The sequence below is a fragment of the Danio aesculapii genome, chromosome 7, assembly GCF_903798145.1.
Source record: "Danio aesculapii chromosome 7, fDanAes4.1, whole genome shotgun sequence".
NCBI lineage: Eukaryota > Metazoa > Chordata > Actinopteri > Cypriniformes > Danionidae > Danio > Danio aesculapii.
In genome coordinates this window covers 33232593-33258268 of record NC_079441.1, presented here as the reverse complement: position 1 = coordinate 33258268, position 25676 = coordinate 33232593, and the positions used below count along the sequence as shown (strand labels likewise).

At 34.4% G+C, this 25676-nt stretch overlaps 1 protein-coding gene across 6 annotated transcripts in view; it reads right to left on the bottom strand.

The window, feature by feature from the left end:
* fhod1 (formin homology 2 domain containing 1) overlaps positions 1-25676 on the bottom strand; it is a 78561-nt gene that overhangs the window by 23068 nt on the left and 29817 nt on the right. For 3 of the 6 annotated variants that reach the window (XM_056461744.1, XM_056461746.1, XM_056461750.1), the window contains exons 4-16: positions 24085-24152; positions 23300-23405; positions 21988-22082; positions 20405-20516; positions 19497-19591; positions 19264-19407; positions 17392-17584; positions 16421-16592; positions 12371-12475; positions 7667-7759; positions 7052-7075; positions 4557-4601; positions 2251-2387 (exon numbers count right to left, since the gene is read on the bottom strand). In XM_056461744.1, the coding sequence (XP_056317719.1) occupies positions 2251-2387; positions 4557-4601; positions 7052-7075; positions 7667-7759; positions 12371-12475; positions 16421-16592; positions 17392-17584; positions 19264-19407; positions 19497-19591; positions 20405-20516; positions 21988-22082; positions 23300-23405; positions 24085-24152 (1389 nt within the window). The remainder of the gene's footprint in view (positions 1-2250; positions 2388-4556; positions 4602-7051; positions 7076-7666; positions 7760-12370; positions 12476-16420; positions 16593-17391; positions 17585-19263; positions 19408-19496; positions 19592-20404; positions 20517-21987; positions 22083-23299; positions 23406-24084; positions 24153-25676) is intronic. The other 3 variants (XM_056461745.1, XM_056461748.1, XM_056461747.1) reach the window with 3 other exon arrangements.

Genomic DNA, 25676 nt, shown 5'->3' with positions numbered 1-25676 from the left:
TTCAATAATGATGAGAACAGTAGGTGTTAAAATAAAAATAAATAAATAAATAAATACATAAAAATCACACAGTAAACACATACTGTAGACACACAATACAGTAGAGCTGTGATGTATTGAAGAAAAAAAAATGTGATGTCTGATAATGTGCTAAATAATGTATTATTCAATATGTGTTATGATACTTTAAAAAATGTTATGATTTTGTTTCAGGAAAGAAAAGCATTGCTACAACTTTTAAATTTGAACAGCCCAAATGAAACAGCAAAAGAAAATCCAAGGCACTCGAAAAATGTGGAAAAAAATATTAAAAAGCCTTTATTAACAAGGCTATTCCTTAAAACTGCGCCTACGCATTTCGGCAAACACTTGCCTTCATTAGGGTAGCAGAGATCACGTGCGTTTGGAGTTTCTTTTGAACACTATTCATTAGAATATCTAAACAATAATAAAATAATATAGTTTAACTCAACAATCATTATTAATACATCGAGAGAGAAAAAATGATAATGAAAATAAAGTAAAAAAGATAATGAGTGTTATACATCATATTTGTTACACAACATATTGGTGAAGTTTGTTCCTCGCTGCTCTGGCATCTGGCTTGCTTGGTTTGGGACTTGTGGAGCTGCGCATCGATGGATTTGCTCTTCAGTGTTTGGACTGTCAGTAGTGAAATTTAAACGCCACTAAACTGAAGTAAACTGAACTTCAACTCTGAAAACAGGACTGGCGCAGTTTCAATTTGCTAGAACTTCTATGTTAGGCTGCTTTGACACAATCTTCACCACTGGTATAGTTTTATTAACCCGAGAACATCAAGAACAATTAGGGTAACATAAAACAGTGGAGTTACTTCTTTGTGGACTAATTGCTTTCCTAAAGGGAAACTTCACTCAAAAATGACAATTCTCTCATCCTTTACAACCCGTTTGAATTTCTTTCTTCCGGTTAACGCAAATATAGTGAAGAATGTTGGAAAAAACAGCCATTGACCATAGTATTTCTTTTTTATTCCATTGTATTTGTTTGCTCCTAGTACAGATGTCAATCGCTGCTTTTTCTCCAACATTTTTCAGCATATCTTGTTTTGTGTCCAACAAAAGAAAGAAATTCATAAAAGTTTACTTCAGAATCACTTGAGTGTGAGTAAATGTTGAGAAAATGTTCATATTTGATTAAAGAACTTTAACTATCCCTTTAACATGGCTTGATTGCATGATCATTTTTCAGGATCCATTAATTATTTTTGTATTAAATCACTCATTTATTGCAAACCATTGCGATATGCATACTGCAATGTTTCAATAGCTTTAATATTTTGCACAGCCCTACAATATAGCTTATTATTTTAGAAATGTAATAATCTAATTAATGTGGCAGGAAGTTTGTGTTTCATACTGTTGTAAACAAGGACTATTTGTTGAAGACAGCTGAGCTAATAAATCTACTGAGTAAAAAAAAAAAATAATAATAATAATAAAAAAAATTCCTAACGTGGAGGAACAAAAAAAAAAGTGAAAGTGGAAGTGGAATGGCCAGAGATTTAGACTAGTGGGTTGCATATGTGCCTGCATGTGTCTAACTATTATTATTCCTGCCATAACAAACAATCAACTCACACTTAATTAGCAACTTTCACCACCATGACTCCAGAGGATAAACATAAAAAGATCATTTCAACCTTCCAGCGATCAATCAAGCTGGGCCACTTCCGATCTATGCCTGACATGCACCGGATGACACAAGTGTAATTAAAAGTGTGCAGTTCCAATAAGCAGTCAGAACCGTCGCAGTCGGAGCTCTGCTAAAAGTTACAAATCTCAGCAGGATTCATTACATAATAGTGACAGACTTGCTCCAGACCAATCAGAGCGCATTCCAGGCTTGGCTTGACTTGGCAATTAACTGTATTGAAGGAGTTGACATAAAGAGTGTAGACAAGCTTGTAATTCCTCATGACAGTGAACACACACAAACAGACCAATAGATGACCACAAAACAGTCTCTCACACTCACACACGCATTCGGGTTTTAGTAAAGCTTCACTGATCAGGGGAAAGCAGAGAGATTAAGACGTTCGGGTAATGACTGGGACTTTGACGGTACAGCAAGCAGTGGATGAGAAAAAGTGTAACAGGACAAAAGAGTTGGAATGCTGCAGGTTCAAAAGGACGAAATGGGCGCATACTTTAAAGGCGAGCATAACTGTGTGACACTGTGAGGAACAGAAGGTCAGGGTTTGATCACCTGTGGTGGGGGTGGAGAGGGAGATCTGCTCCTCAGCTTCAGTGGGCGCCTCACTCTCGCTTGCTTTCTCTTGTAAGGCGGACGACTTCTTGGTTTTCTCCCACTGGGACACAGCCAGAGAACGCAAGAACGTGTCTCTGTAAAGCACCGGAGAAGAAGCACTCCTTTACTGAGCTGACAATGGAGGGTTTCAGGTGATTAAAAAAAGTGATTCTGAGGATACGTTATAAATAGTAGACCTGCTCTCAAATGAGTGGTTGCAGGATACTGTAAACTAGTTCAATAAATCACAAAGGCAATACTAAATTTAAGCTTTCATGATGGAGCACTTTTGGTTTGCCCAGATCTTTCTTTTATTCAGTACAATAAAGAAAATTTGCATTGTTTTTAGAAATTCAGCTATTATCGAGCTTGAACAGGCAAATCTGAAGGACACAAAATTGTTAAAATAACCATTATGGCTTAAAGGGATGGTTCACCCCAAAGTGAACATTTACTTACTATTTACTTACTCGCCCTCAAGTTGTTGCAAACCTTTATGAGTTTCTTTTGTTAAACACTAAAATAAAATATTCTGATGAAAGCTGAAAATCTGTAACAATTGACCATTATAGTACTGAATGGTTACAGGTTCCCAACATTTTTCAAAGTATCTTCTTTTGTGTTCAATAGAAGAATGAAACTCAAAAGTTTAAAACAAGGGTTAGTAAATGATGACAGAATTTTCATTTTTGGGTGAACTGTCCCTTTGAGTAAACATAAGCTATCACGTGTGTACTGGTATATTGTATTCATGCATTCATCAACTTCTACTTAAGCTAAAGTGACTCATGTTCTTGTTTCTTTATGAGAAACAGTTTTATTTAGTTTTAAGATAAAGAATTTATATCTCACAGATCTGTATTGTATGTTTAAACCTTAATATCTTTTTCATAAATTATGAATTGATGAATTAATATACATTTCAATTAAAAGGGATAGTTCACGCAAAAATGCTCGCATCATTTACTCATCCTCCACTTGTTCCAAAATGGTTTGAGTGTTTTTCTTCTGTTAAACACAAAAGAAGACCATCTAAAGAATGTTGGGGAAAAAAAAAATAAAATTGACTTCCATAGTATTTTTAGTTCCTACTACAGATTAGAGTATCTTGTTTTGTATTCAACAGAGGACAGAAATTCCTACAAGTTAAAAACCATTTGAGTGTGGGTAAATGAAGAGTAAATGTTCAGATTTGGGTGAACTATGCCTTAAAGGCACTTCAATTTAAATAATCCCATTAGATTTGGATAAACTAAAATCTATACTAAATATACAATACACACTAAAGCAAGAATAATTAGACAACTAAGATATGCCATTTTAGTCAATAGACTATGACTCAGTTTAAATCAATCTACCATTAAAATGAACACGGTTTACCTTATAGCAGTTATAATCCAGAGAAAAAACAGATTCAAATGTTTATTTACACAAAAAAGGCAACATGACAATACACAGTAGTTACATATTTAGACATCCCTTCAATCCCACCACAAAAATTCAATGTCTGACAAAGCACACCACCACCACCACCATCACCATTCAGAACCCTAAAATCACAAGCCACCATTTAATTTCCCACCATTCACCCTTCCATAAATATAACTATAAATCAATATATAAAATGAATTATGGATGATTAGTTCTTGTTTTGATATACACCAAGCTGATCAGGTTTGATTAACTCATGTCAAGCATTAATTCTCCACCACGGTGATCCAACAGTAGAGTATAATAAGCTTAAGAGTTACAATGAGGCATGTGTGCAAAGAATAAACTGACATATCAATAACCAAGGCAGCAAAGCACACAATTACATAGTTGTTAAAAATTGCATGGTACTGCAACATAAAAATGGGCACCTACATTAAATCATTAATATTACAAGAATTGCACTACATCAATGGTCTCGAACTCAATTGCTGGAGAACCGCAGCTCTGCATAGTTTAGCTCCAACTACCTCCAACTCACACCTGCTTAATAGTCTCTATGTAGTCTTGAACACTTTGATTAGTTGGATCAGCTGTGTTTGATTAGGGGTTGGAGCAAAACTGTGCAGAGCTGCGGCTCTCCAGGAATCAAGTTTGAGACCTATGCACTACATGAAATTAAAGATAATTCAAGTTAAATGACAGGTTAATGTTCACACACAAACACACACAGCCTCAGTTTTTGAGCACAGAATTAGCCCCCAAACACCCGGCCACATGCTGGTATAAGCAGAAAAAGAGCATGTCACCATAATGAGCTGCTGTATACTTACGCATAATTCTTCAGAACTGGCAAGTCTCTATTCACACTCTCTGGACTGAAGAGAAACACTCCAGTTTACACACACTGTCCATATCAATCCTGCTAGCTACACTACACAAACACCTTTCAAAACGCTGGGTTTAACACAATTCTTTCATGTTGTCCCAACACAAATCGATTAAGCTAATTTAAGTTTTCAAAAATTTAAGTGACTTGAACATGAAACAATTAAGTTGTCCCCCAAAAATAAAGAATTGTGTTGTTCCGACTCATTCTAAATAAGTAGTTTGAACAAGCAGCAAAAGTCATTTTTTTGAGCAAATATAGAGAAAAAAATGACTTTAGAAATAAAAGCTGAGCATTCTGGTTTCAAAAACACATTTTTAACCTTTTAACGTGCACTACTTGGAAAAACACATCTTGGATTGAATAATATACTGACACAACTCTGATAAATATTTTGATAACCTATGATAATGATAACCTATGGATAAAAGGTCAACCAGGTGGTTATGATGCCTGTTAAAGGGTTAAGCATTTACTTTAAATCTTAAATGCTCCAAGCTTTTAAAGTTTTGATAAGAAAAAAAAATTGGGTAACATTTTATAATAACTACACACCATGAATCATTTGTTAAGCATTAGCATATAGTTAATTCATTATCTGTTAAGCATAAACTCTACAGTAATAAACGTTAGTAAGCTGTTTAGAACTGCAGATACAAATGCTCTATTCTTGACTTATAAACACATTTATAATGTTCTTAATAATTGTGTTTTCATACTTTAATGATGATTCATTTTTCATTACTAAATTATATTGCATTATTTACAAACCAGTTATCTAAGAATAGTTGGTGGTTTTTAAAGATTATTCAGAATGAGTTAGTAAATGATTAATAAACTATTTAAATTAACATTCATATATCAGCCATTATTATTCAGCCATATATTAATAGTTAATTTGTATGTTAATAAATGCTTTATTAACTCAACTTCATCCAGTTTTGTGACCTAATCTAAAGTGAGGACTATATATGCTTTATAAATCCCTTATAAATGACAATTAAAGGCTCAGTTATATTCTAAACAGTGAAAAAAAGAAAATAAACAACTTTATTCATTTCTATTCATTTGAGGATATACAAATGAAACTGTCTCAAATGAAAAATAAGTCTTTGCAACCTCATCTAAAATAAAATGACAGGACAGTTAGAACATTGCTAAATTACATTGAAATGTTGTTTCATAACATATTGTTAAATTATTACATTGTTGTTGTTTAATCTTATTTTTACAGTCATTTTAATTTTTAGATAGGATTGCAAAAATGTATTTTTTATTTAATACTGAGCCTTTCATTGTCATTTATGAGGGATTTACGAAGCATAAATAGTCCTTACTTTAGATTAGGTCACAAAACTGCATGACATTGAGTTAATAAAGCGTTTATTAACATGCATATTAACCATTACTATATGCCTGAATAATAAGATATAGAAAAGTTGATTTCAATAGTTTATTAATCATTTACTTAATCTGGATTATCTTAAAATCCATCCACCAGTCTTGAATACAACTGGTTTGTAAATAATGTAATGCTTAATTTAGTAATGAAAAATTCTGTCACAAATGATGAAAGTAAATTTATTAAGCACATTATAAATGTGGTTATAGGTCAACAATTGAGTATTTGTAGCTGCAGTTATAAACTGCTTACTAACATTTATTAATGTAGAGTTTAATGCTTAACAAATAATGAAATCACTAGATGCAAATGCTTAATAAATGATTCATAGTGTTTTGTTATTATACAGTGTTGCCAAAAACTCTGGTATTTTCAACAACATTTGAGTTAATCTAGAGAAAATGCCTTCAGAAACAAAAAAAAATTGTAAATTCTGGTTTCAAAAACGTATCTTTAACACATTTTAAACTACTTTTAATGCTTTACTTTAAATCTTTACTTTAAATCTAAAGTTTTGAAAAGAATGAAAAAAAAATCTGGAATTTTCAACATCTATTGTTTTTCATAAATATAGGGATAAAAGCAGGAGTCATCAAGCAGCAACTGAATAAAAAACAACTCTACTTTTCCCATGAAAGAAAGCAGAATAAAGAATGAAAATGAAGGAATAAGCCAGATAGCAAAGAATTATTGACCATCTCTTTCATTTATAAACTAAATATTATGCATGTTAATGAATAGCATAACTCATAAATACCCAAACAAGGATGCAAACAAAATACGAAAAGCTTAAATGTGCATTACTATTAAAAGTGTGATATTAAACCCTTAAATTTTTTAGCACACATTTTTGAGGATTAGTCTTCAGCAGGTATAACAAATCGATCCAATTTATTCCAAGGTTTCCAGCCAGCAGTTGTTTCCTTCAATCCTCCCTCCCCATGACTTTGTCTCCCCAAAATGACTAAGCATCACGATGATTTAAAGTGCGAGCACCTCCAAAAGCCACATTCTTTGGCCACACTGCAGCTACTCACCAAACACTGTCTGCCTGCTGCTGTCTGTAAAAGGAGAGAGAAGCAAAGCGCAGGAATGTTGGGCGCCACAGAAGTCGAGAAAGAGATTAGGAGATGTGCCAAATATTATGAGGGGAAAAAGAGAAAGATCTCATTAAAAAGAAGATGGAAAGAAAACAAGATAGATAATCAGGTAATAGGAAAGTAGAAGAAAAAAACAGGCAAATAATATACTGAACTAAGAACAGAGAATAAAGAATTTCTGCGCGTAAGAATATAAAAACAAGAAACGCACCTGAGATCACGCTTAAACGATAAAAAACTAATCCTCAGTCTATCGATTCCAGATTTTTTAATAATTAACATGCCAGATAGCACTTAGTATTTTTGGCGCCATCAGCAAGTGAGGACTTACCTACTGTATTGTCCTAAAATTCAACAGTCAATGAATTAAGTCCAATTGTGAAATGTTTCAATCGCAGCTCTAGCAGTTCACTTCAGCTCACGGCACTTTAGCTCATTCAAGAAGTTCAAGTTCTTCCCAAAAATATTCCCTCCTCCAATTCCTACACCTCCTCTCACATCTTTTCCCTCTGCCTTCTCCCCTCTTTCCTCCTATCAGAGTTGATGACTTACTTGAAGACTCTCTTTCCCTCTGTTCGGCTGGGCTGATCTGTTGTCGTCTGAGTTGGAGTCTCCGGAGCAGAGTCCGTTTCTGAGAAAGACGCTCTGCGGAGACACGGTTAGTCAGTGCAAGGTCAAAGCTATTGCATTATATGGGCAGTTTCAGTGAATCAGGCCCAGACACACTCATACTCAGACTCACACACTTTCAAAGGTAAAAAGAATGCGTGTGTCAATAAATAAACTCCCCTATTCACTCATTTGAAAGCACACAGATTTTACTATAAGTACGATGTTACTATAGCTACTTATTGTAAACATTTCACTTTATTATAAGCTTAATATTTGTTGTTTTTATTACCAATGATGAATGTCTTCAAAACCATTATTTATGTTGGTTACTGTCATTTTCTTACTTTGGTTTTAAAGTATGGGTGTTGGTAATGTTTTTGAACAAGAGAAAAATTGTTTTGCAACACTGTACAGTTTTTATTGTCCCTTGATTTATTTAATGCATATTGTGCATTTTTCGAGTTCATCACTCATTCATGTTAGATGATTGTGCATTATCTAAAGTTAACAAAAATAAACATTTGATTTTGCAATTTACTAGCAAATGAACAAATTAACTTCAAGTACGAGTAATAAATGCAGTTTTAGCATCAGCCACTGTTACTTCACGTTTACTGAATACATAATATAATGTTAATAAATAATTTTAAACGTCTAATTAAACTTTATTATAAGGTGTTATCATCATCATCATCATCATCATCAATTTCATCATCATCATACTGTAAAAAATGCTGGGTTACACACAATAGATTTGTGTTGGTACACGATGAAGGAATTACAGTTGATGTCAGAATTATTAGTCCTCCTGAATTATTAGCCCCCTTGTATATCCCCCCCCCCCCCCCAATTTTTGTTTAATGGAGAGATTTTTTTTCAACAAATTTCTAAGCATAATAGTTTTAATAACTCATTTCTAATAACTGATTTATTTTATCTTTGCTTCTGATGACAGTACATTTTACAAGATATATTTCAAGATACCAGTATACAGCTTAAAGTCACATTTAAAGGCTCAACTAGGTTAATAAGGCATGTTAGGGTAATTAAATCACTGTATAATGATGACAATTGAAAAACAAATGCTAATAGTATTGACCTTAAAATGGTTTTTAAAAACCATAGCCAAAATAAGACTTTTCTCCAGAAGAAAAAAATATTATAGAAAATACTTAAAAAACTCCTTGCTCTGTTAAACATCATTTGGGAAATCTTTGAAAAAAAAAACAAAGGGCTAATAATTTTGACTTGAACTGTGAGTTGACATCAGTTTTTACAAATTGAAGTAGATTGAACATTAATCAATTAAGATGTCACCATAAAAACTCAAAGTGTGTTGTTTCAGTTCATTTTAAATAAGTAATTTGAACAAACGGCATCATTAGATCCAGTATTCTTCTTATTAGTAAAGTATAAACTTTTTATATAATGAATAACTTTCTTTTAATTAAATCAGTATCACTTTATGAGCACAATGCAGCTGTAACACCAGTTTGCTAATGTAATAGATGCTGCTTCCTCGACTGGGTCACTGCGAACTCTGCTGCTCCAGCACTTTTATTTATCATCTTGCAGACAGCCTGACATCATGGCAGCAGTGAACAGAAAACTGTGAACGGCTTCTTCTACAGTTCTGCTAAAAAACAGCATTCAGGACCACAATAACTCTGTCAAATGAAACTGTCCTGTGTCCATTTACTCAGAGTGCTGTTATGTAATTAGGGACCGAGCACCGAACGGTGCAAGGCCCTATTGGACTTGCTCCGTTTATTATTATTATTATTATTATTATTATTATTATTATTATTATTATTATTATTATTATTATTATTATTATTATTATTCTTCTCCCGAATGAATCGCGATTTTGAGGGTCTAAACATGCCCGAAAACTCACGAAAATTTGCACACGCCCCAGAAGTGGCGAAAATTTACGTTTATTATAGGCTTCGGAAGTGGGCGTGGCAAAATGACTCGACAGCGCCACCTAGAAAATTGATACGGACAAGCCCCCGAGCCACGAATCACGCACATGCACGAAAATTGGCACACACCTCAAACATGCCAAGACCTACAAAAAAGTCTCAAGGAGCGATATCTCAAACCCAACAGGAAGTCGGATATTTATAGCTTCCTGCGGCGAAAAAGTGGCGTTTTTGCCATTTCCAGGCGTTGTACTTTAACGAACTCCTCCTAGGGATTTGATCCGATCGACACCAAAATTGGGTTATGTCATGTAAAGGCCTTGGCGATGTTAAATTGCGAAGCTTTAGAGTTTTCGTCGATGGGCGTGTCCGTGGCGGCCTCGTAAATTTTGACGACTCGCCACGAAACATCAAGTTGTTATAACTCAGGCATGCATTATCCGATCTGCCTCAAAATTCACGCGCTTGATAACCGTCCTGACCTGAACACGTTTACATGCCAATATCCCAATACAGTTATAGCGCCACCTGCTGGCTACAGGAAATGACATGATTTACATCGAAACAAACTCCTCCCACAAATTTCATGATATCAGCACCAAATTTGACTGGTGTCATCTGAAAGCAGTATCGATGATATATTGTGAAGGTCTAGAGTTTTCGTCGATGGGCGTGTCCGTGGCGGACTCGCTAACTTTGATGATTCGCCATGAAACAGGAAGTTGTTATAACTCAGGCATGCATGATCCGATCTGCCTCAAAACTCACACATTTGATAAGTGTCCTGACCTGAACATGTTTACATGCCAATAACTCGATACAGTTATAGCTCCACCTGCTGGAAACACTAAAATTGCCTATAACTGAGCCAAACAATATCCGATCTGCCTAAAACTTCACATTGTTGATAAGATTGCTCTCCTGAACACATCTACATGCCAATATTGAGTCACAGTCATAGCGCCACCTGGTGGCAACAGTAAAATTGCCTATATCTCAGCCAAACAATGTCCGATCTGCCTGAAAATTCACATGGTTGATTAAAATCCTCTCCTAAAGACATCTACATGAAAATATTCAGTCACAGTCATAGCGCCACCTGCTGACGGGAGCAAGTTTGGCATAAATCTGTGATTTTCTCAGATTTTTTTATGTTTCGGCCTAAATTATTATTGTTCGTGGTTCTGTCATCCTACTGCCACCGGGCGGCGGTGAGCCCGTGTGCGAGGTCCCTATCATCGCTGCTTGCAGCTTTAATTCTGTAATGTTATTGTATTCTGTTTCTGTATTCTTGTTATGTATAAGTGGCCACTAGATCACCTTTATTGTTTGTTTTTTATTGTCAGATATTTAAGAGATAGTTCATAGTAATTTACTCATGGTTTAGTCACCCACAAGTGGTTTCAAACCTTTATGAGCTCCTTTCTTTTTTGCTGAATCAAAAAAGGAGATCGGGCATTCTACCAGAAATGTACATTTTCACTTATAAAAAATGTGACAGGGCCTGATCTTTAAGTTTCTCTTCCTCGAAGAATCATACAAAACAAGCATAAAACCAAACAATTCAGTGATAGAAATGTCACTTCCTTTGAGTCATAACCTTAAAGGTGTATTGCATGCATTTTATGTTAAATTTAACGCAAATGTGACTGACTGAAACACGATGACAATTTATTTGTATTATATATTTGGAGTATTTATTTGTAAAATTAATTTATAATTTGATGTTTTTAATCAATTGGTATGAACGAAAACAACTGAAACTTGGTATTTCTGATTTTTTTTTTAAATAACAAAACTATTAAAGCTGTAGGTTCAATTGGGCTGAGGACAAGGACAATGACCGGGTTTGTACATTTGTAAAGAGTTTTTAATAAAGAAAAACAATCTGAGAACCAAATGAATGACATATTGCTTTACAGAATAACTCACAGAAATCAACCATCAGTCCATTTTAGATTTTTTAGGATCAAATAATTTTTATTCACTGTATTTTTGTTTTTATTTCAGAGACAGATTATGTACGTTTCTGGTAGAATGTTCCAGATACTGTATGTTTGAAAAAGTTGGAAACCAGTATCCATTGACATTTATAGTAATTGATATTTTTAATTGATATATTTATAAAAATTAAAAACATGGGGAGTTAATTGCTACTTTAAAAAAATTTATGACAAAGATGACAACTAGTTTGTTGCTTTAACGTATTTTAATCAGTTAATCAGTTTTCAGTCAACAAAGTTTAACTTTTTTTTAACTTAAACTTAACTTTTTAACTTAAATCCGTTTGACTGATGTTAGTTGACATGACTAGAAAAGTTAATTTGTTTCAACTAAAAATTAAAGTCAACAGGATTTTTTTACAGTGTGGTTTCCATCATTACCTTCTTTTGTGTTTAACAGAAGAAAGAAACTCAACCAGGATTAAAACAAGTGGAGGTTGAATAAATAATGACAGAACTATCCATTTAATACAAAAAAAAAACCTTCTTATTTCATGTTTATGAGAGTAATATGATATTTTGCAAATGTTATGGAAAGTTGATAAGAAATGAGATGAATATTTTGTTGAAATTGCTCTAGCTTGCTGACCTACAATTTGGATCTAAAACATTTTTGGTGCATAATAAAGCGCAGACCAGCAATCAGAACAAGTTCAACAAACATCAAACAATTAGTTAGTCAAAGCAGAAGCAGATGAATAAACGGTGATACAGACCTGCTGAAGATGCTTGAGTTTTCCTCTGTTATTGACCTCTCCTTTTTTAACCGCCGTCTAGAAATCCCCATGTGAGCTATGTACTGACTCATAAAAGAGCGCCCCCTAGTGAATGACCAAAGGATTGTGGGAGGGAAGACAGAAAAGCAGAGAGAAACAGGTGGAAGAGTGATGGTGGTTACATGGACAAACAGAGGGTTAATACGTTGACAGGACCAAAACATCAGCAAGAACCAGAGAAATTCAGACCAACCACCCAGAGACATAGAGAAAATATGCAACGCTGCATCAGAAGAGATGGATATCTGCATATAAATTGAAAATGTTATACTGCAGATAAAAGGATTTTTTTTTAAATCAAAAATGAAAATCTGCCCTCAATTTACTCAACCTTGCCTGTGCAAGATGTCATTTTTTTTTCTTTTTCAGAAGAACAATAAAGGGATAGTTCACCTACAAAAAAAAAATTGTATCATTATTTTCTCACACATTATTTTCTTTCAAAGATTTCTGAGTTACTTTATTCAGCTGAACACACAAAAAAGATATTTTAAGAAAACACAAAACCTGTAACCATTAACATCCACAGCAGGAAAAACAAATACTACGGATATTGCAAATGTACAGGTTTTCAGTTTCCTTTAAAACATCTTACTGTGCGTTCCACAAAAGAAAAAAAAAGTCAGTTTTAGAACGGATGGTGAGAAAATGATGACCGAATTTTCAGTTTTGTGTGAACTATGCCTTTAAAGATGATTGTTAGCTGAAACTGTTGTCGTTTGTGTTTCTTTGTGACTCTCTGTGTTTCAAGAGTTAAAAAAAAACACACACGGAAAGGCTAAACAACATTAATACAACAAAAATACCGTGCTCCAGACCATCAGAACTGTGTCCAAGCAATGGTTAAATGTAATAATGTTGTAAATAATGTTCCTTGCACACAGTCTCAGTTACTTTTACTTTACAAGACTCTATCATCAGGCTACACAGGTGTTTATGTTGTTGTTATTTTATTCTTAATACACTGATATTCATTGACATTCATTTTAGGAACAACCAAGGACCAGAGTTTCAGCTGAAAATTCTCTTTAATGATCTAATGAAGAGTAAAGGTCACATTTAGTATGGCTTGAGAGTGAAATAATTATCAAATTTTTATCTTTGGCAGAATTTTTGTTTTTATGTTAGATGAATGTATGCAAGATAATATATACAGTTTAAGTCAGAATTATTAGCCCCCCTGAATTATTAACCCCCCATTTATTTTTTCCCCAATTTTTGTTTAACGGAGAGATTATTTCAGCACATTTCTAAACATAATAGTTTTAATAACTCATTTCTAATAACTGATTTATTTTATCTTTGCCATGATGACAGTAAATAATATTTGACTAGATATTTTTCAAGACACTTCTATACAGCTTAAAGTGACATTAAATGGCTTAACTAGGCAGGTTAGGGTAATTAGGCAAGTTATTGTATAATGATGGTTTGTTCTGTAGACTATCGAAAAAATATAGTTTAAAGGGGCTAATCATTTTGACCTTAAAATGGTGTTTAGAAAATTTAAAACTGTTTTTATTCTAGCCAAAATAAAACAAACAAGACTTTCTCCAGAAGAAAAATTACTATCAGACACACTGTGAAAATGTGCTTGCTCTGTTAAACATCATTTGGGAAATATTAAAAAAAAGAAAACAAATTCAAAGGGGGGCTAATAATTCTGACTTCAACTGTATATTTAAGCAATTTATTTATCCATTTCTAAACATGTAAATATGCATTAAAACATTAAACAAAAATAAATTTAAATTGAAAATCTTGGCATGTTATTGGAATAATTAGACTGCTTGAAACCAGCCATGTTTCTTTAGTATATCACATAAAACTAGCAAAAGATTTTGAGATCTCAGATCAAGAGAGCTGATAGGCAGTCCACAACTATGCCCAGTTCAGGACCTTACAGACCGAACACATCCTGCCCAACCTCACAAAACATTCCTGCAGCTCTACGCAGAGAAGAAAGTGTCCCAAATAAAACATTCACTTTCCACATATATGTGCATGAACTGTTGACTCAATAAGACATTTCCATTTGGCCAAAGGCAACACTTGAAACGGCACACTGTGACTTAGCCAACCAAAACCTCTCACATACCTCATCTACAGTGCCCTCAAACACCTGACAACCTAAACATTTGAAATATTTACAAGTGTGTGTGTAGCTAAATTGAAACGCTGCTCACTCTAGTGTGGTGCGGGTCTATGTTACCAATATACCTGACTGTCAATCTGATGATATAGGGTCCCTTAGTCCCTTTATTAATCTGGGGTCGCCACAGCGGAATGAACTGCCTACTTATCCAGCATATATTTTAACGCAGCGTATGCCCTTCCAGCTGCAACCCATCACTGGGAAACATCCATACACACTCATTTACACACACACTTCGAAAAATTTAGCCTACCCAATTCACCTATACCCACATGTTTTTGGACTTGTGGGGGAAACTGGAGCAGCTGGAGGAAACCCACGCCAACACTGGGAGAATATGCAAACTCCACACAGAAATGCCAACTGAGCCGAGGCTCGAACCAGCGACCTTCTAGCTGTGAGGCGATTGTGCAGCCCACTGCGCCACAGTGTTGTACTTTGATTAGGTTGCCTCTACAAAGTTAGACACTAAGAATGAATACTTTTACCAATATTATTGCTAGGGATGCACCGATAGATACCAGTATTGGGTCGATATTTGGTTAAAATACTAATATCGTACATGAAATGTAGACACCACGCACCGATACCACTCAACAATACTTCACAACATGGATGTGATTTGTTGTCCAACATGACTTCGGTGTTTTAATGTATTGGTAAATGTCATATATATTAATTTCTTATAATGTCATCTATAGGCTACTGAAGAATAAACCGAATATGCAATATGATCCTTGATTATGTAATGTGTGAAGTCATAGATGCATGTCAGAGCAAGGTTATCTTATCTTTTAAATGTCCATGCTTAATCTGTAATCAATACAGGGTTGTCAACAATGCGTGTTTATTTCTGGCTTGGAACAGCCTTCTGTTAAAGATTTTTGTGTTCATCCTTGCTACAGGCAAAAAATAAAACCTCCCTTTAAATGAAGTGCACTTTCATTGAAACCAAATCTAGGAAGTATCAGAATCGGTACTCAGTATCGGCGAGTACACAAATTAAAATACTCGTACTCGTATCGATTTGTAAAAAGTGATATCGGTTCATCCCTAATTATTGCATAAATCTTTATAGCCTTTAATTATGCTCATTCTACCTCTAGCAGATTAATAGTGAAGCTTTAGAGACAGTAGATGCAATAGGAAGGTGATACAGTATTCATCATGATGAACAACTCATGAATATGAAAAAACACATTTTAAAAAAAGACTCTACAGGTAGTTTGTGGTCAACAGCTTGATGTGTGCATAAAAAAGGCACACAGCAAAAAGCAGGACTGTGTGTTTACCTCCATCACACCCTCGCCCACACAGAAGAAACACACATACAAGCCCAAAGCATAAACAAATCTAGGAATGTTTGGTTTGGTCAGTAAAATTCTCTACTGTCAGTCAAATAACAAGGTGTGTATGAGAGCGTGGGTGACTGTTTTTTGTCTGTCAATGTTGTTACTGTTAATTAAAGAGTATTATGTACTGTATTATGAAATAAATGTAAATACTAGATTAAATGAAAACCAAAAAACATATAAATGTATATAATTAAGACTATAATAAGACTGCTGTGGTGTGTGTGTGTGTGTGTGTGTGTGTGTGAAAAGGAGTTATTTATAATAATTATTCAATAAAATATTTTTAAACATCCTTTTTTGATTGATTTTCTTAGACTTTACTGCCTCATGGTGGACAAATATTGCATTGCATTATAAATGAATACGTAAGGTCAGGGGAATTTGTTTTTTTTTAAATTATTATTCATTTATTTAATCGTTAATTAATATTAACTGATTTTTGCTGTGTTTTATTATTTATTTAATACCGTTAATACTCACAGGTTGTGTTCTTGCTGAGGGGCGGCAGCAGACACGGCTCCATTAGTCACAAGAGCCAGAGGTGGAGTTTGGGAGCCAGAGGTGGTTGAGGAGGGACTGGTCAACACAGGACTGCCAGGAGCAGGAGAACACGATGAGTCTGACAGCTGAGGAGAAGTTGTGCGTGTCACCTCTGAAACACAAACAGTACAAGTTAAGAGTGAGTGCTAGATCTGTTAATACAGGATCTGAAATTATGGCTATGTTTACATGGACAGCAGAAATCTAATTATTTACATGATTCTGAATAAGAGAATAGTATGATTAAAGTGTTTACAGGAGTTGCTTATACTGTAGAATATTCCTTACATGGTCATGTTTTATATGTTAAAGGCATAAAAAAGATAAATTATAATGACATATATCATTACATCTCCATTTGACAACATCTAAACCTCCATCATGAACTTTATGTACTGTATCCACATACAGTTTGTCTTCAGTATGCTACCACATAAATACATTTTACGAAAGCTTCAAGTGTAGAAAATTACTTCTTGCAATTTTTGCAAAAAGACATTGCTGAAAACATTCTTCCACAAAAACATAATGCTCTTTTGTTTGCCATCAAGCACTGCGCCACAAAATATGTCACAAAATACAACAAAAAGTCCTACATGTATCATAACAATAGTGTGATTAAGCTTTGCAAATGTTTATAAAATGCTGCACCTCAGCAATGCAATTTAAAAAGTCTTATAATCTGACACATTTGGGAAAAAACACATTTTATTTGTGTTTATTTTGAGTATGACTACATCTAAAGCTCTGTTTACATCTATGATTCTTAATCGTGTTTGTATCAGTATATTTTAGTCCATGTAAACATACTGTATGATGTGCTGCCATAGGTTGTTTGGAACAAGCCAAACACTTACAGCGGACAGCAGAAGTAGAAGGAGGGAAAGTTAAAGAGAGTAAATTAAAGATACCTGATGGAGTGGGACTGTTAGAAGAGACTGAAACAGTTGGGGAGGCTGGTCGAAAGGAGATATCTGTAAGATTGTGAGAAGACGAACGCCGGCTCTTCCTGCCCTCCTGCTCACTGGGTGTCAGTTTCCTTCTGTCTTTACGCACATTAGGTGCTGCTTCATCCATCTCACCATCTTCATACTTGAGGGCTTTCTGCAATAATACATGCAAAAGAAATTATACAGTATTTTTAATTAACGCTGCTGATCAAAATTTATTTTGAAAGAGTACGTTTATGATAAAAAAAAATATTACGCCTTCCTCTTACATTTAAAATATAAACAAAAAAATTAATTAATAACCCCTGGCTTAGTTATGAATGAAGAGCACAGAGAAAATGTGCATGCTTATATGTTTTTTTTTTCTTTCTTACGTTTTAAAATGTATTTTATTTCATTTATTTTTTTTACTGGTGTACCATTTGCATATTTGTATTTATATTTTTCTGTATTGCTGTAGAGCCTAATCTTTATTACTTTTATTGTTAATGTTATTTTATCTATCTTATTAAGGTTATTATATTTTTTCTTTATTTTTTCTTTATCTGAGAGAAAGAAAATGTATCCATAATCCCAAGGTATCCATAATCCTGGACCAGGCCATATCCTGAGCTGATGCTGTGGCAGTCATGGAGGAGCGGAGAGCACGATTCCTCAAAGACCACAGTGACTGATGAGTCTTCGAATTGATCCCAGACTGCAGACCCCTAGACTGCAGCTCTGCACAGGAAGTTTGGCCAGAGGACTAATGGTCGTGCCCAACTGAGCCTGGTTTCTCTTAAGGTTTTTTTCCCCCTCACTTTCATCAATTGGCGAAAACTGTTCCCCGCCACTGGCTTGCTTGGTTTGGGACTTGTGGAGCTGTGCATCGATGGATTTGCTCTTAAATGTTTGGACTTTCAGCAGTGAAATTTAAACCACACTGAACTGAACTTCAACACTGAAAACTTGACTGACTCTGTTTCAGTCTACTAGAACTCCGAGGATTTATATGTTTTGACACAATCTGCATTGTAAAAGCGCTATAGAAATAAACATGACATTGAATTGAATTAAATTGAAAATGTGAACTAATTGTTTTCTGCCAATAGATTGGAACAGTTGATGCTTTGTGATGGTTTGTATTAAATACTGTATCTTTCTGACTAATATGCATTAATAAAACAGAGTTAAACTAAAAATATTAAATTAAAATATATATTTCTTTTGAAACATTATAATAAATATCATATTCAAATATTTTAATAAATAGGAATATAATGAAAAGAAACATTATAAAAACAAATTGAAACCGCTGTTTTGCTTAATTTGTTGTGTAAACCAAATTCTTGGATGAGGTTAAAAAAGAAAAATGATAATTAAAGCCTTCGTAACATTATAAATTGCTTCACTGTCACTTGAGAAAATGTATGCATCATTGCTGAACAAAAGTGCCATTTTCTATTTAAAACCTCTTACTGGCCCCACACTTTTAAAGTGATCATAAAGTGCAAAGTCAAAATGTTGTTGATATTTACATGAGAACTTACTCTGCAATTGAAAATTTCAAAACTCTTAAGTATCTACCTAGCTTAAAATACGAATTATAGTTTTATAAAAGTTAAAAAAATGCATTTTATGTTATTAATGAAAATAATTTTTCAAGGAAGTTAAATTAAGAAATAAAAATTATCATTTGAGGCAAAAAGCTTATTTTAGTTAACAAAAAAACATTGAGCAGCTCATTTAAAAGTATGAAAATGCTTTTCAAGACATCTTTAAATGGTGGTGTACATGTCCAATAAAAGGTTGGCGGCCACCATCTGGTGTGGTTGAGTTGTTTTGGGAGTTTACCTCATAAATAGTGAACTGCTGTTTAAGGTCACCCTCAGTGCCGCTGCTAGTCATGTGTTTCTGGATGATGCTTTCCATTTCTAGCTGCTCCAAACAGTCTGTCACATCATAAAATGAGTCCTGATCGGGAAGCGCTGCCAGTGTCTGAGAGGACAGAGGAAAAATCCCATCAAGGGCACTGAGAGGCAGCTTTGGTAGCAGAACGTGTGTATATGTGTATATTGTTAAAGTACCTTGTTAATGAGGGTCATGGTGTAGATGAGCAGCTCTGTGTCTGATCCATTCTTTGCAGACAGAATGTCTATAAGGATCGTCCAGGGCTTCACACCTGAAAGAGACGAAATACATGTGAGCTCTCTAAAGAGCATTCGTGGCCACTGTCGCATTCATTAAAATACTGATATAAGTTTTTAACCATATAATAGAATCGAGCTGACCATAAATGTTTTATTCCTACATTTGCAGCATCTCCCATTTAATTGTAGGTCTAACAAACAAAAACATTTTTCTTTTATTGATTGCAACATGTTTAGCTCAGCTAGTTAATGGTAACATTAACTAGCTGGTTAACACAGATGAGAATTTCTTAATGTTTTTTTTTTAAACAAAACAACAACAAAAAATATCAAATAAGTAAAGAATTTTGTATATTTCTCTGCAGATGTATATGAAATGTTAGGTTTCATAGTTATATTAAAGCTTTCTTTTCTAAAAAAAACAAAAAACTCACCCAAAAATACTTACATTTAATGGTTGCAAACTATTTTTTCAACTGTTGAACACAAAGAATATTTCAAAGAACTTGGTAATCTGTAGACATCTGCTTCCATAAAGGAAAAAATATACTATGGAAGTGACTACCAGTTTTCAACATTTTTCAAATGATCTTCTTTTCAGTTCAACAGAATAAAGAAACTACAAGAGGAGTAATAATTGGACAATTCAAATTTTTAGGAGAACTATCCCTTTATTGATTTTGTGAGCCACCTATCGAAATGCAATGCTTATTAAAATGGGCATTTGAATATATTAGCAGGTCAGATGAAACTCTTACTGCTGCATTCAGGATGAAACACAAAAACTAAAATTGTAATTGATGGATTCAGAGTATTATGAGAGATGGTTTAAATGTGTGTTTCACCTCTCTTCCCATCCACAATGTTGACGGCCTGAATAAGCAGTGGACTATTGGACTCTGTGTATTCAACAAACACTATCAGCAGCTTCAGAGCAGTCTTCACAACCAGCCGAGACTGAAGAAACAGAGAATGAAGAAATCAGATCATGAACAGTCAGCACTTACAGCACTCATACAGAAGATGGCAGTATCAATCATCACTCTCTAAGTCTCAGTCATAAACTTTTTATTGCTATCAAGTACTGCACATAACAGCATGTGTGATGACAAAAATATAAATATAAATTTAGAACATAAACAAATGTTTTAAATAGGTCAAATATTTTATGTTTGTTGTAAATAAAGCAAGTCTGGCCGAAGCTTTATTTTCTGAGTTACTTGAATTGACTGTTAATCATCTTATTTTCACTTCCTCATTGATATTACGCAGAGGGATATGACTTCAATCTGATGATCAGGATGACTAAATCCATTACTGTAAAAGCTTACAAAACAGATTCATATTAAACTACAGCACAAACATTTATTATACTTGTAAACCACTGTAACCCCAAACTCGAACACTAACCTCTAACCCTAAACCTAACCCCTAACTCTAATACAAACCAATAACTCTAACACAAACCCCTATCTCTAACACAAACCCATAATTCTAACTCTAACCCCTAACTCTATCTCTAACCCCTAACTCTATCTCTAACCCCTAACTCGAACCCCTAACCCAAACCCCTAACACAAACCCATAACTCTAACACAAACCCATAACTCTAACCCCCAACTCTATCTCTAACCCATAATTCTAACGCTAACCCCTAACTCTAACTCGAACCCCTAACGCTATCTCTAACCTCTAACTCGAACCCCTAACGCTAACCCAAACCCCTAACCATAACCACTAACTCTAACCCCTAACACTAACCCCTAACGCTAACCCCTAAACAAAACCCCTAACTCTAACACAAACCCATAATTCTAACTCTAACCCCTAACGCTAACCCCTAATGCTAACCCCTAACTCTAACCCCTAACGCAAACACTTAACGCTAACCCCTAACCCAAACCCCTGACGCTAACCCCTAACCCTAACGTAACCCTTACCCTAACCCTTACTCTAACCTTTAGACCTTTATAATTTTTCCAAAATAATACATGGATTTAGGAATAACTGACTGTGCTGTAAATTCCCTTTTCTTTATATTTGGAAGACACCAAAGTGAACACTGTGTCAATTCTGGAATTATCATTCGGTATATTTTGGCTAGAAAATGTAATGTAATGTAATGCGTATTTATATTAAAAAAGACATTTTAAAGACATTAAATGCAACATACATTTAAAAAAATCAATTACTCTGGGAATATTTAGCATCTGCTCGATGAGTAAATGTAAACATAATCCAGCCATCAAGAACAAAAAGATTACTATATATCAACTTCTAAACATTAAGCTATCAATTATTAATTGTGCAGACATACTGTAGCATTAAATAGCGAATCTGCTTTAATACACACAGGTACTGGTGAAACCCTATCCCAATGTAAGTAATACTGTATTGTGGTCTCGGTGTTTGTGCTGCTATCACTCACCAGGCTGCCGCACAGCGTGTACAGCCATTGTACAGTCTCGTTGTGGTTCACGACGCCATTCATGCCGTCTACAAACAGCATGATCTGACTGAGAGCTGGGAACAGGACAGCAGAGTTTACCATACAGAGTCGGCATGCCCTTAAGGATCTACTGATTTGTCCTAAAGCTTTCCTGTTTGCTGGTCTAGTTCCAGCCAACATAAACTTCCTGTAACTGACAGTCTACTTAGCCAAAAATGTCTTTTGTCCTGTTTGAAGTCTGTATAAAAGATGTGTGGTGCACGTGCATTATAAATATATCATATGATACTACAATAGGCCACTTTTGAAACTAGTCTGTGATCCACACACATAAGGGTCAGAAATTTACATTTTTTATAGAACTAAGGACTATAGATATTTTTAACCTTCATAAGGGCATGTTTAAAATTACCTTTTTAATGGTAGCTTGTGTTGTCTCTTATGTCAAACACTTAATTTAAAACAATTACTTTAATTTAACCGGACATCACAATCAATACCATCTAGGTAATTAAGGTATAATATTGCAACCAAAGAATCATAACTCTTTATTATTGTTCTTGATACTGTTGCAATGGTTTTTAATCGGCGGTTCATTCCGCTGTGGTGACCCCAGATTAATAAAGGGACTAAGCCGAAAAGAAAATGAATGAATGAATGAATGAATGAATGGTTTTTAATCTTGATTAATAAAATGCATATAAATATGTATGTGTGTGTTTTTTTGGGAAACAGCATGTAATAGTCTTGTTACACACAAGGAAATATATTGATCAATGATGTTAGTCTAGTGCAGGGAAAAATATGAAACTAAAATAAATCTCAAATGTGCACTGTGTAAATAATAGAATACACAGAATTCTACACATGAGACAACAACTCTGGTGTTTTCAGCTGTGACTAATCTAATCTCCTCTGGCTACTGCATTCATAAGCTCAATAGAAATGTTTGTGATTGGCTATATTTCTCATTTTCAAAGAGGAGTATTGCAATGTGCACACATTTAAATGGAATGGCATAAAATGGCACTCTTAATTTATTTTATTTTATTAATTGGATTCTAGAAGTTTAGTTTTATTCCACACGGGGCCTTTTTATATTGTTGGTGTTCTGCCCCAAGCCCAGTTACTTTCTGACCTTGATACATGAATCTTTATATAAAGTCATGTCAAGTTAATGAGTAGTGGCAGAACCATTAATAACTCTGCTAACATCTGCAATTAGACCTGAATTAAGTATTTTAAGGAGTGTTGTATATGCTTTAACAGACGTACAGCATAGAAAACAAACCTCTGAGAATGTAGTTTTGGTAGTTATGATCTGCTTCAGCACCCACTTTAATAAAACAAGTCAGACCCTCGGAGATCACAAATTCTGGAACCAAGTCCTTATCATCCTGTGCAATAGAAAACAAAATCATGATTTGATAATGTGTAATTGGCAATGTCAGTGTGTTTGGTCTTGGGCACATATATCTGCTGCTGCTTTGTTTATTATGACAGAGCAAGTAGAGACTTGCTACTGCCAGTACATCCACAGACATGCAATCTGAAAATATAATACACTGCTGCTGCAGCAAACATAATATGTAACCCTTGAAGCAGATATAAATAGGTGGAGCTGGGGTGGAAGCTGGTCTCTAAAAAACACGATGTAACATTACAGCGTGGAACAACACTGAGCATTTAAAAGGTTGAAGAGCAGGCTCATTGGCCGTTGAGGGGACAGCAACCAATCTCCTACACCGTAATTAATGACATAGAAGCAGATTAGGTGACCTATCAGCCTGTATGCATATATAGTTTCACGACAGAACTTTTTATAGAGAACATTTAAATTTTTCCATTTATTTAACAAGGATGCAGTAACTCCATTAATATGAGAATAAAGACATCTTTTAAAGTAAATTAATATAGCACTGGTGAGCATGAAGACTTTGGTCATCTGTATGGGCTACTCCTCTTTGTTCTGTTCTGACTCTCCTTATCTGTACATCTCAAAAGCTTAATCCAGCTTACTCACATACCACTTTTGTTCTCTCTCGTAAAACATGTTGTTTGAGTTCAAAATCTTACCTGGAAGAGCTGCTTTAAAGAAAACAAGGACCGTCGAAGCTCAGGGCCATGAGAGTTATACAACTTTTCTATAAGAGAGAGAGAGAGGGGGGGGGGGGGGGGGCACAAAAAACTATGTTATTCATCACAAGTCAAACAATTGGGTCAAAGATTCATTATTGCAGTGACACATTCCTGAAGAGCCCTTTCAGTAGACACACATACACACCTCATCAAGATGAGCAATTAAAATTACGTAATTTATCTGCTGAGTTTAAAGTTTCCAGTATGCCCGAGGTGTCACCATCTGTGATTCAGTGTCCGCAACTCATTTACTCACACAGATATACAGTTGAAATCAGAATTATTAAACCCCCTTTGAATTTTTTTTTCTTTTTTAAATATTTGCTAAATTATGTTTAACAGAGCAAGGAAATTTTCACAGTATGTCTGATAATATTATTTCTTCTGGAGAAAGTCTAATTAGTTTTTTTGGCTAGAATAAAAGCAGTTTTTAATTTTCAAAAAACATTTTGTGGTCAAAATTATTAGCCCCTTTAAGTTATATATTTTTTCGATAGTCTACAGAACAAACCATCGTTATACAATAACTTGCCTAATTATCCTAACCTGCCTAGTTAACCTAATTAAGCTAGTTAAGCCTTTAAATGTCACTTTAAGCTGTATAGAAGTGTCTTGAAAAATATCTAGTCAAATATCAATTACTGTCATCATAGTAAAGATAAAATAAATCAGTTATTAGAAATGAGTTATTAAAACTTATGCTTAGAAATCTGTTGAAATAATCTTCTCTCCATTAAACAGAAATTGGGGAAACAAATAAACAGGGGGGGCTAATAATTCTGACTTTAACTGTGGCTAGATCTTACTGGTACAAGTGTGGTCTGGAAAAAAAAAAACTACCAATGCACCATTAAGCAGGAGATCTTAACATTTATCTCTGTAGCTCATCATTTTGAGGATTTTTTAGGAGGAAATGAGGAAATGCCTGTCTTTAAACAGTCATTCCAGTCATATAAATGGCTTTATAAAGCAGTGGAATGAAAAGTTAGTCATCACGACCCATAAAAAGGCAATCAACGAAAACCATTAAATCTCCCTGAATTTTTGCTTTCAAAGAGTTTTATTTCCTTGATAAGCATTTACACTCCCAAAACAAATTATTAGTATTTTTTAATTATTATTCATGTGGAGCAATAGTTTTTGAATCAAAACTGTAAATAAAAGTAAATAAATAAAATCAAAGAATGTGCTTTCCACATTCAATCAGCTTCATGAGGAATCCTAATTTTCCTTTGTGACATGGTTCAGCTCGCACTAAGTTAAAATTTTAGTTCTGTGCACAAACACAGTTTATACTAGAAGCTATTTCAAACATGCAATAACAAACACCCATTTAAAGGGGTCATGAAATCTTTGACATATAAAAGGTCAATGTACTATAAAAGCATCCTGATGGTTTCTGATCTCAAAAGTTGTTTGTCCAAAAACAGCATTTACTGAAACCTAGCTGCAGAAATGACTCTTTAAATCTAAGTAACATGTTAGCATGCAATAAGCCGCCCTTGCAATGTATATTTTTGTAGTTTATT